General features: G+C 49.2%; 1 protein-coding gene across 2 annotated transcripts; it reads right to left on the reverse strand.

The window, feature by feature from the left end:
* Positions 1-391: 391 nt before the first annotated feature.
* rwdd1 (RWD domain containing 1) lies at positions 392-9,701 on the reverse strand. Of its 2 annotated transcripts, none has more exons than XM_030103551.1 (7): positions 9,305-9,701; positions 5,762-5,827; positions 3,468-3,598; positions 3,093-3,236; positions 2,325-2,457; positions 2,163-2,225; positions 392-623 (listed from the first exon to the last, which is right to left on the reverse strand). In XM_030103551.1, the coding sequence occupies exons 1-7, from the start codon at positions 9,411-9,413 to the stop codon at positions 511-513; spliced, it is 759 nt and encodes a 252-aa protein (XP_029959411.1). In that variant the 5' UTR covers positions 9,414-9,701; the 3' UTR covers positions 392-510. The 2 variants fall into 2 exon arrangements, with proteins under 2 accessions (XP_029959411.1, XP_029959412.1); XM_030103552.1 differs by having other exon boundaries at positions 9,341-9,698.
* Between the last annotated feature and the right edge of the window lie 4,333 nt (positions 9,702-14,034).

Here is a 14,034-nt window from a genome sequence, read left to right on the forward strand (position 1 = left end):
ACTGGGTCCACAGATGGACAGAAGTTAGTCTTGATGGATCATTTCCTTGAATTTGGTCTGTGTCCTCTGACAGACGTCTCCTGTATTTATTTTTTTCCCCCAGGTGCTTTAAAGCCAGTGAACATAAACTCACATGATATCAGGACGTGATCAGACAGTACAAGGCTGTGTGGGAAAACTGATCACTGATCAATGTTATCATATGTGAGGGAAAGACAGGTGAACCATGGCGTAGAATCACTGAGGACCTGTGACCTGGACTTGGTGTTGAAGTGCAGTGTCCTTGACAAGAGGGGCTGAGCATGGCGTCAGTGGCGTGTGTCATATAATCAGATTAGAACAGATCATCTCGGCCAGATCAAGTGAAATCAGAAGATCTGGACTCAGAAGGTTCACAGAGAGCCACGGCTTTATTGAGGAGATGAATGTTGAGTCTCTGCTGCCCCCTGCTGGGCTCACTGAGGAGCCCCTGTCCTGGTGGTTCTGGTTCTAATGGATCTGGATTTTGCTTCAGTCCTCCTCACTGCCCAGCTCCAGGGGATCGAAGTCCGGATCGTCCTCATCCAGGTCCAAGTCCTCCATTTCCTGGAAAAGAGACTCGTCCACCTCCACATTGTTTCCAGCTGCAACACAACGGAGACGTGCTACAGGTCAATAGGTAACCATGACAACCCCAGTCCTGAGAACACTGAATACAGTCCCAGACATAACAACTGGTCAATAATGAAGCAAGGAAAACACTCTGCTTTGTTCTCACGTTACGGGGCAGTGAGTTCATCAGTGAGTCCATAGCTGGAGGAAAGCGCTGAATGCTTCCAAGTACAGTGTAGCACAAAACACAGATATCCAGCGCCACCTGGAGGTCAGCCCTGGTCCAGCAACCTCTGACCTCTGTGGACATTCTGCATTAACCCGCTCACAGTTATGTAAATACAAAAGTTCTCCAAAAGGCTTATTTACATATACATTCAAATATATAGAGCCTGGAATCGTTCACACTGCAGACACATTTTGACTTAGTTACATTACTCAAGCAGCAGGTTTCCTCCCAAATGATATTATGAAATAAAAACTATCAACAAGACACATCATGATCAAAGCACAAGTGCAAGTTAAACTCTGCTATGCAAAGTGAAAGCCACTTAACAACAACACCCAGAAAGGCCGCCGGCTTCGCCGGACCATCTAAGATGGACTGATGCAAAGTGGAGAAGAGCTCTGTGGTCTGGCGAGTCCACATTTCAAATTGTTTTTGGAAAGCGTGTCGTTGAGTCCTCCGGACCAGAGAGGAGGAGAACCAGCCGGACTGTTAGAGGCGCAGAGTTCAGAAGCCAGCAAGTGTGGTGGTCTGGGGGTATTAGAGCCCGGGGCACGGGCAGCTGGCACTTCTGTGAAGGAACCATCAATGCTGAAGGTACAGGTTTTGGAGCAGTATGCTGCCATCCAAGCAGCGTCTCGCTCATGGACGCCCTGCGGATTCCAGCAAGACGATGCCAAGCCTCGTTCTGCACGAGTTCCAGCAGCGTGGCTTTGCAGTAAGAGGGTGCGGGTTCCAGACTGGCCTTCCTGGAGTCCAGACCTGCAGACCTGTCCCTCACTGAAATGTGTGGCGCGTTTTGAGGCGTAAGATACAACAACGGAGCCCCCGGACTGTTGAACAGCTGAAGCTTTACATCAAGAATGGGGAAGAATTCCTCCCGAAAGCTTCAAAAGTTGTTCTCCTCAGTTCCCAGAGGCTCCCGGAGTGTTAGAGGAGCGGCCGTGGAGCCCCGGGGCCAAAACGCCCCTGGGACAACTGTTTTCTACGTGTTGCTGCCATTAGATTCTAAGATGATGATTATTTACAAAAGAAAAAGTTTCTCAGTTCGAACGTTAAAAATCTTGTCTTTGCAGTGTGTTCAATTGAATCTAAGTTGAAAAGGATTTGAAAATCATTGTACTGTTTTTATTTACCATTTACACAACGTGCCAACTTCACTGGTTTTGGGTTTGTACATTTAATCCACACATTACTGACTCGCTCTGCGACAGAACCTGTTCCACAGAGCCCACTGTGTAGTAACAGACACTAAAAGTTACTGGGTTCTGGTTCGGGTTCTGGTTCTGGTTGGACATGTGAGCCGCTGGGTTCTGGTTGTGTTCCACTGAGTCTGTGGTTTTACCTTCTTCCAGGAACTGGATATCTGAGGTGTCCAGGTTGTGATCTCGTTCAAACAGCTGTTTACCTGTTCAGAGAAAAACTGTTGAAGACCAACATCTCAGAGAGACCCCCCCCCCCCCCCCCCCCCCCCCCCCCCCCGCCCCCCCGCCCCCCCAGACACCACCTGTCAGCTTGGACCTCCCTCCCTGCTCCTCCTCCTTCTGTCTCCTCCTCCTCAGTTCGGCCATGTCCAAATCAAAAGCAGCTTTCCAGGACAGGAAGTTCTCAATGGTGACCACAGTTCCCTGGAACAGCACCTGGTGGGGGGTGGGGGGTGGGGGGTGGGGGGTGGGGGGGGGTGGGGGGGGGGAGAGCGCTTGTTCACACCTGGTGGTGCTGCTGACGGATCTTCCTGCCTCCCTGACACTCCGGATCAGCAGAGCTGCTAGCTCAGCATCTTGTAGTGGTGTTCTCTCTCTCAGTCCTCACCCCCTCACCCCGGGGGTCTCACCCCCTCACCCCCTCACCCCGGGGGTCTCAGCCCTCACCCCCTCACCCCGGGGGTCTCAGCCCTCACCCCCTCACCCCGGGGGTCTCACCCCCTCACCCCCTCACCCCGGGGGTCTCAGCCCTCACCCCCTCACACCGGGGGTCTGACCATCTCTACTCTGAGCTCTTTACAGCCATGATTGTCAGACTGTGGTACTCCTGCTCCCTCTAGTGGTGCGTGGGGGCAAATCACAAACAGATTTGTTTTCTTTTTACAAAATGTACTAGTAAATATAAAATCATCAAAATAAGTGAAATGGATGTCCGGGTCAGTCCAGCAGCCAGAGCTCAGTGTGAGAACAGCGGGGAGCAGTCCAGCCTCAGGCAGGAAGGTCGGAGGTCAGGATGTCTTTCAACTCTGCAACATCAGCAATAATCAAACCAAAGCTGCAGCTCGTCCCACCTTCTCAGCCTCCTCAGCCTCTCTCTCTTTCCGCAGCTTCTCTTCTTCCTTCCTGTTCTTCATCAGATCCACCATCTGGTTCAGCTTCTCCTGCACCGCCGTGACCAGAGTGAAGATCATCACCATGCCCAGGTTCTCCTCCGCCTGCGCACGCACGCACACGCACACGCAGACGCACACGCACACGCACACGCACACACACACACACACACACACACACACAGATGAATAAAGGATCCTGCAGGTTCCCGGTTCTCCTGGTTACAATGAGGAGCTCCTTGTTGGGCTTTCATGACGACATCATTAGACTGAGACATTTAACACATGTAGGACACACACACCGGGGGACGGAGACACCGGGGCACATTATCTGACCTGCTGCTGCAGCAGAGTGAGAACTTCCTGCATGTCCCCGTCCTCCAGGTTCTCCTGGGACTGGATCTCGTACAGCGGAGCCTGGTCAGGATACTCCTCTGTGTAGGTGAACCTGAGCGTCGTCTCCACGACTGGCAACAACCGGCAGTCCAGTCAGCTCACCTCCTCATCCCCTGACCCCAGCCCTCTGACCCAGCCCTCTGACCCTCTGACCCCCTGACCCCAGCCCTCTGACCCGTTGACCCCAGCCCTCTGACCCTCTGACCCAGCCCTCTGACCCTCTGACCCCCTGACCCAGCCCTCTGACCCCCTGACCCAGCCCTCTGACCCTCTGACCCAGCCCTCTGACCCTCTGACCCAGCCCTCTGACCCTCTGACCCCAGCCCTCTGACCCTCTGACCCAGCCCTCTGACCCTCTGACCCCAGCCCTCTGACCCCCTGACCCCAGCCCTCTGACCCCCTGACCCCAGCCCTCTGACCCCCTGACCCAGCCCTCTGACCCTCTGACCCCCTGACCCAGCCCTCTGACCCTCTGACCCAGCCCTCTGACCCCCTGACCCAGCCCTCTGACCCCCTGACCCAGCCCTCTGACCCTCTGACCCCAGCCCTCTGACCCCCTGACCCCAGCCCTCTGACCCTCTGACCCAGCCCTCTGACCCAGCCCTCTGACCCCAGCCCTCTGACCCCCTGACCCAGCCCTCTGACCCTCTGAGCCAGCCCTCTGACCCTCTGACCCCAGCCCTCTGACCCCCTGACCCAGCCCTCTGACCCAGCCCTCTGACCCAGCCCTCTGACCCTCTGACCCAGCCCCCTGACCCTCTGACCCCAGCCCTCTGACCCCCTAACCCCAGCCCTCTGACCCTCTGACCCAGCCCTCTGACCCAGCCCTCTGACCCCAGCCCTCTGACCCCCTGACCCAGCCCTCTGACCCCCTGACCCAGCCCTCTGACCCAGCCCTCTGACCCTCTGACCCAGCCCTCTGACCCTCTGACCCCAGCCCTCTGACCCTCTGACCCAGCCCTCTGACCCTCTGACCCCAGCCCTCTGACCCCAGCCCTCTGACCCCCTGACCCCAGCCCTCTGACCCTCTGACCCCAGCCCTCTGACCCCCTGACCCAGCCCTCTGACCCTCTGACCCTCTAACCCCAGTCCTCTGACCCAGCCCTCTGACCCCTGACCCCAGTCCTCTGACCCCTGACCCTCTGACCCCAGCCCTCTGACCCTCTAACCCCAGTCCTCTGACCCAGCCCTCTGACCCCCTGACCCAGCCCTCTGACCCTCTGACCCCAGCCCTCTGACCCTCTGACCCCAGCCCTCTGACCCCCTGACCCAGCCCTCTGACCCTCTGACCCTCTAACCCCAGTCCTCTGACCCAGCCCTCTGACCCCCTGACCCCAGCCCTCTGACCCCTGACCCCAGTCCTCTGACCCCTGACCCTCTGACCCCAGCCCTCTGACCCTCTAACCCCAGTCCTCTGACCCAGCCCTCTGACCCCCTGACCCCAGCCCTCTGACCCCTGACCCCAGTCCTCTGACCCCCTGACCCTCTAACCCCAGCCCTCTGACCCTCTGACCCCCTGACCCTCTAACCCCAGCCCTCTGACCCTCTGACCCAGCCCTCTGACCCTCTGACCCCCTGACCCCAGCCCTCTGACCCTCTGACCCCAGCCCTCTGACCCTCTGACCCAGCCCTCTGACCCTCTGACCCCCTGACCCAGCCCTCTGACCCTCTGACCCCAGCCCTCTGACCCTCTGACCCAGCCCTCTGACCCAGCCCTCTGACCCAGCCCCCTGACCCCAGCCCTCTGACCCTCTGACCCCAGCCCTCTGACCCTCTGACCCCAGCCCTCTGACCCCCTGACCCAGCCCCCTGACCCTCTGACCCAGCCCTCTGACCCCCTGACCCCAGCCCTCTGACCCTCTGACCCAGCCCTCTGACCCTCTGACCCCAGCCCTCTGACCCTCTGACCCTCTAACCCCAGTCCTCTGACCCAGCCCTCTGACCCCCTGACCCCAGCCCTCTGACCCCTGACCCCAGTCCTCTGACCCCTGACCCTCTGACCCCAGCCCTCTGACCCTCTAACCCCAGTCCTCTGACCCAGCCCTCTGACCCCCTGACCCCAGCCCTCTGACCCCTGACCCCAGTCCTCTGACCCCCTGACCCTCTAACCCCAGCCCTCTGACCCTCTGACCCCCTGACCCTCTGACCCCAGCACTCTGACCCTCTGACCCCCTGACCCTCTAACCCCAGCCCTCTGACCCTCTGACCCTAACCCTCTTCATCCTCATACTCACTCTCTCCATCTTGACCAGCATCAGACGTCACGGTGATGGTGAAGCAGGACGGATTCTCTGACAGCACTGCAAACACACACACACACACACACACACACACACACACACACACACACACACACACACACACACACACACACACACACAGAAACAGGATTAAAGCAAGACATCAAACACGCTAAAACTAAGATTCACATCTGTTACTGACTGAAACATGGAACCAATGAGTAACTGAAACGGCAAACAGCAGAAAGACAGAGTGCATTTCCATCATGGCCGCCGCCCGCCCCCTCGCACACTGCTGCACGGCCCCCGGGGGGGTCAGATAGTGGGGAGAGGTGGAGGGCAAGTGACTTCTTTTCTTCTGAGTTCATCAAATCAACTTTATACGAGGGTGTACCCAAAAGAATCCGGAATTTGACTGTAACTTTTTATTTCTGACATTTCAAAATAAAACACCACCGTCGCCTTCAAAATAATCTCCATCTGCATTAATGCAGCGCTCCAGCCGTGTCTCCCACTTCACCAATGCGTCGTCAGACCCGTGTGTAATTGTATCATTCAGGGCCGGCTGTGATTTGTCTGTCCCCTCCTCCACATCTGCAAACCGCTGTCCCTTCAGCTGCTTCTTCAACCTGGGGAACAAGAAAAAGTCACTGGAGGCTTCATCTGGAGAATCAGGCGGATGGGAGAGGAGATTCATCTCATTCTTCTCCAGAAACTGCGTGAGGCGCAGCGCCGTGTCCGCTGGCGCTCTGTGGTGGTGGATCAACCGGCTCCACTCCGCCACGACGCTCTGCTTCCTCCTCACATCCTCACGGAGCGTCTGAGGACTTCCTGTAGTAGTCCTGGTTTACAGTCTGACCTGGAGGGACAGACTCGCTGTGGACGAGACCCTGGACAGCCAAGAAGCAGCTCAGCATTGTTTTCACGGCTGAGCGGACCTGACGCGCTGACATCTGGCCCTTCTCAAACCCCCGGACCACTCATGGACCTGAGTCTTCCCCAGAGCAGCATCCTTGTAGGCTTGCTGCAACAAGCTGAGTGTTTCTGCTGCTGTTTTTACAGCAAAAAGCAGAATTTAATGTTTACGCTGCTCTGGCTTCACAGTCAATGTCGCCATTTTGGAAAAAATCGCAGACCGCCTCTGCACTCTGTTGCTATAAATAGCGCCTGACAGGCGTCAGTGTCACTCTGGGAGCTCAGATTTCTCACAGATGTGCACGAGGCTTACCTGCAGCACATCTGAAGGCCAGAAGTAGAAACTCATTATTATTGTTTTCTGACCAAATTCCGGTTTCTTTTGGGTACCCCCTCATAAATAAAGCACTTTTCCTATGAGACAACAGAAAGAGCTTTACAGCGTTACAACTATGGGTGTTTAAAAAAAAAAAGATTCGGTGATATATCGCGATATGACGTCACGGGATTCTCGCATCGATTCAAAATACGTCCATATCGATTTTTAATTATGTATTTATCCGGCAAATATCCATTGCGGCGTCTTTTTGTGTGCTGCACTTTTACTCCTGGCCACTAGTTGGCAGCACACCACACCAAGAGCTTTGCAGAGCCTCCAGTCCGCCAGAGGAAGAACAGCATCTCACGAGAGCTCTCCCGGTGGTTTCTTTACACTACCGTCTCGCGGTAACTGGATCACACAACAGTCTCCCGTGGCGGAGGAAGTGGGAGACGCTCCGAGGAATATTTATAAAGCCGGAATCTGGACGCACTGTGGCTTTTACAACCAGGACGGAGGGACAGATAAGAGCCACGCCATTTGTAAAATGTGCTTTGCAAAAGTCAAATACCGCGGAAATACCGCCAACCCACATGCATTTGAGCAGGATGTCCCCATGCAGGACACCCTGAGGGACCTGGACAGCTGTGTGAGGGACAGGCTGCGTCCCCCCAGGAGTGAGAAGGAGCGTTGCCTCCTCAGCAGGTCCTTCCTCCCTGCTGCTATCAGACTCTACAGCCAGCACTGCTCCAACCAGTCCAAACACACACCACACACTGTTCTAAATGACACTCCTGTGTGTTTGTCTTCTCATGTCTCTCACATTGTTCTATAATATTGTACATATGTCTGTCCTATATGTATATTTAAATAATATGTAACTCATATCTGTTATTAATATTATAGTTTACATATGTGTTCTGTCTCAAATGTATTTTTAAATTATATTTAATTTATATCTGTTAGTGTATATCTGTTATTTATATAACTAGAAATATGTCTCGATTTATGTCAATTATATTTATTTTATATCTGCTAGTGTATATCTTATTTCTTTATATCTGTCTGAAACTTATATTTAAACCATATTTTAAATGATGTTGTTTAGCTTGTATCTGTTATTTAATTATATCTATTTTAAATTTATAGTTAATTTTTCTATGTATGGTTGGACCTTGTAAATTCTTATATTTTGCATTTCTTTTCTATTTCTTTTCTCTGTGCTGCTTAACATTTCAATTTCCCCCTGTGGGACAAATAAAGGACTTTCAATTCAGTTCAATGTTTGACAATGATTGCACTTTATTTTCTCAAAACATGTTACATTATTGAAGGAATATTTAGCCTTTATTTTTATTTACTGTTCAAACGAAAAAGTAGCCTGCAACTTGTTTGCTGTTAAATATAGTTGCTCGAGTGCTGCTGCTGCATTTGTGATAAATAAAATGTTTCATACAAGTTTTCTCATGAAGTACGACTAGTTTACAAATTAGTTGTTCCTAAAGAATCGCAATAATCGTCATAAACATTGGTATCGGGATATATCGAATCGTGACCCATGAATCGTGACACGAATCATATCGCCAGATACTAGGCGATACACACCACTAGTTACAACAAAAATGAATGAAGACAGATTAGATTCTAACTTAGATTCCAATACTTGCAGTGGATTTGACGTGTTTTAATTTGAAATTATTATGTATTTTGGTGGTATTAAGTTCTGACTTTTAACTAATCTTCAAAGAAGACATACATTTCTGTGATTCCCCCGCGTACCACTAGAGGGAGCTCACGTACCACCAGTGGTACGCGTACCACAGTTTGAGAACGGAGGGATTAGAAGAACAGCCACACGCACGCACGCACGCACGCACGCGAGTCCAGGCGCTGCAGCAGCTCCTGCTTGCTGTGGGGACGTGTCCCTCTGTCTTCGTGTCCTGCTCTGTCCTCTGCTCTCACCCTCATGTGGAGCTCCAGGAACCTTCAGTTAAGGTTGCTGGTTTGATCCCTCAGTAACCAGCTGCCGGGGGGCCGATGGCACTGAGCACAGAGTAGAGAACGTCACTGTAGAACCACTGTGGTCCTCAACAGTGGTCCAGTCAGGTTCTCTGCCACGGTTCCCAGCATGAACAGGAACTGAAACCAGACCACAGGAGCTGCAGACCAGAGGCTGCTGGAGTCCACATCAGGGAACCTCCCCCTGGCCGAGGGACAGGGGACAGGTTCTGCTCCCTGGGGCTCCACATGGTTCTGACGGTTCTGACCTGACACGGACTCCACATGGTTCTGACGGTTCTGACCTGACACGGACTCCACGTGGTTCTGAAGGTTCTGACCTGTGAAGGAGTCCGGATAAATGGACTGAAGAGCCTCCAGCTCGTTCCTCTGCTCTTCTCCGTAGTCCGTCATGTTTCCGCAGCGCCTCGGATCATCACCCGCTTCACTCACGCTAATGGAGGCTAGTGTCAAGCTAACGGAGGCTAAGCTAACGGAGGCTCGATAACTGAGCTAAACTGCTCTGAGGCGCTCTAAAATGCTGCCGCCTTCACTCGGATCCCTGCAGACTGGAGACAGACTACTACACATTGGCAGATAGGAAACTCCAGAATCCGTAATGTCAACTGAATGAAGACTGAAGTCTCACTTCCACGCGTCTTGGATGGCTGATCGATCACATCAGGCTCAGACCGTTTGGTCTGCTGCTGCTGCGAGAATTATTGATTCCCGAAGTTACTGAGATTACAGATATATGTTGCGTTACACGGTTTAAAGTTATGGATTAATGTTGTCTGAACAGAATAAAAAGAAGAAAAACGTTTCACTCGTTTCAAAAACTCATGTCACTTATCTGCCATCTACTTGTAGAGTCTGCTGACAGGAGTCTTTTTTTCACAAATTTGTAAACAAATGGCATTGTACAGTGAAGAGCAAGCTGTACCCCCAAACAAAAAACAACAGGCATTAAATATAATCGAGAAAGATAGACACCTAATAAAAAGGAATAAAGAAGGATAAAAGGAAAAAAATTAAACAATTAAAATGTATGCATAAACCGCCACCCAGTCCCGGATAAGCAGTGGAAGATGGATGGATTTAATTCTTTAATGAAGGCTTGTCTGTTTGTAATATTATTTGGACTTGTGACCATTCAGGAAAAGCGAAGGGAGAACTGGGTTTATATTACTTTTTAATACACTATAAGACATCCTAATTGCAGATTGCGGGATTGCATTGGTAATATTTTTATATTGACATCTACTGGTTAAACTGAATTTTGAACAAAAATGATCAAAATGAGTAAATTTCCCTGATTCATGTAATAATTGCATCACCGCCCATATACCCTGGAGACTTGCAAAAAACTGCTCCTTAGTTATAGGAAGAGTTTGATTGTTGTAATAGCTAATGAAGGCTTTTCTATCAATTATCGTGAAGGCTACAAGTAATTCTGCACATGACACTTTTTGTTCAAATGTAAATAAAAGCAGATTTTTTTTCCCCCAAATTGGTGCTTCTGGCACACCATCTCAACTTTTGGAAAATTCCTGTATTATTTCTGGTAAATAGAATTTTAAAAAAAAATTCATAAAAGTAATTTTGAGCTTAAATTTTCCTGGAATATTAATAATTTCGAGCTGCAGTGTGTCTGCATCCACACGACACTGTGAAAATGCCTCAAAACGATAGGGGGCGCTGTAGCTCTAACTCAGCCACAGAAACACACCAAAACGGAGAAGAAGCCAGGAGCCCAGCTCCGCCTTGTCACAGACCCATCATCAATTTAATTGCACGTTGTCACAATTCTGTAATGATCTCCAACTAAATGACATATGGCGTACACAAAATCCAGACAAACAAATCTTTACGTGGTTCAAACCAGATGGAACCATCAAATCCAGATTAGACTTTACACCTGCTCTTGACATCAACTGCTCAATTACTGCTGCACAGCTTACGGATCATTGTATGGTTAAACTAACTATTTCCCCCATAAATATTAGTAGGAGGAATAAAGGCTATTGGAAATTTAACTCAAATCTTTTAAAAAATGAACACTATTGTCAGGATGTAATAAGGACTATAGAAGATATTTCCAAAGATACTGCGTTTCAATCTTACAGTGAAAAATGGGAATTTCTAAAATACAAAGTACACCAGATATCCATATCACACAGCAAAACTATAAGCCGAGGAAAATAAACAAAAAGAATTTGATATTATACTAGAAATCCATAATAGTTGCAATAAACATTCTTTGAATGAGCAAGAAAAACAAAAAATAATCTTACTGCACTTCCTTAGACAAAATTTACATCAACAAAGCAAAAGGAGCCTATGTCAGGTCCAGAGCAAAGTGGATCGAGGAAGGAGAGAGAAGTTCAGCATATTTCTGCAGACTAGAGAAAAGAAGACAAGAAAGAAATACAATCAAAGCTTTAGTCATTGATGGTGAAGAATGTAATGATCCTGTTAAGATCTCCCAAAAATTTTCAATTTTATAGCCGATTGTACTCCTCTTCCTTCTCACAGAGTGACGCAGAAATTTTTTTTTAATCTATTGCCGAACAAATCCCTGAGGTTGATGAATACTTTAGAAAAATATGTGATGCAGAGATTCAAATGGATGAAGTTGAAGAAGCTCTAAAATACTTATCACTTGATAAATCACCAGGCTGCTTAACAACTCATTTTTACAGACACTTCTGGCTTAATCTAAAAGACTTATTTTTCAATCTGCTACAAGAGATCTTAACAACTTTAATTTTACTATGAAACAAGGTGTTATCACCTTAATCCCCAAACTTCAGACCCTCCAGACCCTTCAGACCCTCCAGACTCTTCAGACCCTTCAGACCCTCCAGACCCTTCAGACTCTTCAGACCCTTCAGACTCTTCAGACCCTTCAGACCCTCCAGACCCTCCAGACCCTTCAGACTCTTCAGACTCTTCAGACCCTTCAGACCCTCCAGACTCTTCAGACTCTTCAGACCCTCCAGACCCTCCAGACTCTTCAGACCCTTCAGACCCTCCAGACCCTTCAGACTCTTCAGACTCTTCAGACCCTTCAGACCCTCCAGACTCTTCAGACTCTTCAGACCCTCCAGACCCTTCAGACTCTTCAGACCCTTCAGACCCTCCAGACCCTTCAGACTCTTCAGACTCTTCAGACTCTTCAGACCCTTCAGACCCTCCAGACTCTTCAGACTCTTCAGACCCTCCAGACCCTCCAGACTATTCAGACTCTTCAGACTCTCCAGACCCTTCAGACTCTTCAGACTCTTCAGACCCTTCAGACCCTCCAGACCCTTCAGACTCTTCAGACTCTTCAGACCCTTCAGACCCTCCAGACTCTTCAGACCCTCCAGACCCTTCAGACTCTTCAGACTCTTCAGACCCTCCAGACTCTTCAGACTCTTCAGACCCTCCAGACCCTCCAGACTCTTCAGACTCTTCAGACTCTTCAGACCCTTCAGACCCTCCAGACTCTTCAGACTCTTCAGACCCTCCAGACCCTCCAGACTCTTCAGACCCTTCAGACCCTCCAGACCCTTCAGACCCTCCAGACTCTTCAGACCCTTCAGACCCTCCAGACCCTTCAGACTCTTCAGACTCTTCAGACTCTTCAGACCCTCCAGACCCTCCAGACCCTTCAGACTCTTCAGACTCTTGCTCTTGCTTCATTGTTGCTTTCAGACGATGGTTAAAGTTTATATCCGTAATCTGAGATACAAAAAGCAGCAACGCTGATTGCCGAGGGCCTGCGGGGGGGGGGGGGGGGGGGGGGGGGGGTCTCCTCAGTGGAAAATGAGAATCAGCTGCTGCTGGTCAGAGGAGAGTGGGGTGTTGTCTGGCGGGGGTGGGGGGGGAGAAGAGTGGTGGGAGGAGTTCAACTTTGTGACGTACTTAGGTTTGAAGAATTTCAAACGAGCTGTTTTCTACCTGAAGGGAGGGGCTGCTGTAGAGAGCAGCAGACTGAGAGAGATTACTCAGACATGAGTGGATGAAAGGAAATAACATTTTGGGGTGGTTTGAAAGGGAAATCCACTTTGTGGCATGCTGAAAACCTTAAAAAAGTAGATTTTGCATGATATAGGTCCTTTAATATATGGGATTGTGTAGAAAAATCTAAAACTCATCTAAATTAATGGTCTCAGAGAGACATCTCTATTGTAGGAAGAACTTTTCTCACTAAAATGGAATGTATTTCCAGATTCATGTACCCACTCACTCCGTATCTGTGCCTGCAGATGCTATCAAAGCAATTATTCAAACTATCTTCAGCTTCATTTGGAAAGGGAAAACACATTACATTAAAAAAGGTACTATGGTTAAGGAATATGAGGAGGGGGTGTAAAAGCCACAGACTTTGAATGAATCAATAGAACTATCAAAATAAACTGGTCGAGACAGTTTCTTAAACAACCCAAACAATTCTGGTTTCACATCCCAAATGACATTTTCACAAAATTAGGAGGAATAGAGTTCCTACTTAAATGTGATTATGACCTAAATAAGCTCCCAATCAAAATGTCTTCATTTCATCAGCAGACTCTACTATACTGGAGATTAATTTACAAGCATAATTTCAGCCCCCATATGACCCCAATTTGGAATTGTACATATGTTCTAAATAAACACAAATCTATATTTCTACAAAATTGGTTTGTTAAAGGAATTTGGTCTGTAATGCATCTACTGGACTGCTCTGGACAAATGCTAACTTTTGAAAATGTAAGTACCAAATTTAATATAACTGACAAGCGCCAGTATAATCAAGTAGTTCAAGCAATACCTCAGGCAGTCCTGTTAACGGCATCGGACTTGCATAAAAACAAAATCCAGGCAAGTCTCCCATTGCTCATGCTGAATGGCTACAGGCTAAATGATTCCAAACTTACCAACTTTGCTCTTAGAAATATATTTAAACCAACACTAAGGAACTTTTCAACCTTAATAAAACATTTTAATATCTTTTGTGATGATACATCGACTTACAGCCAGCTGAATGACCCTCTGTCAGCCTGAGGGC

Source organism: Salarias fasciatus, chromosome 11 (genome assembly GCF_902148845.1).
Source record: "Salarias fasciatus chromosome 11, fSalaFa1.1, whole genome shotgun sequence".
Lineage (NCBI taxonomy): Eukaryota > Metazoa > Chordata > Actinopteri > Blenniiformes > Blenniidae > Salarias > Salarias fasciatus.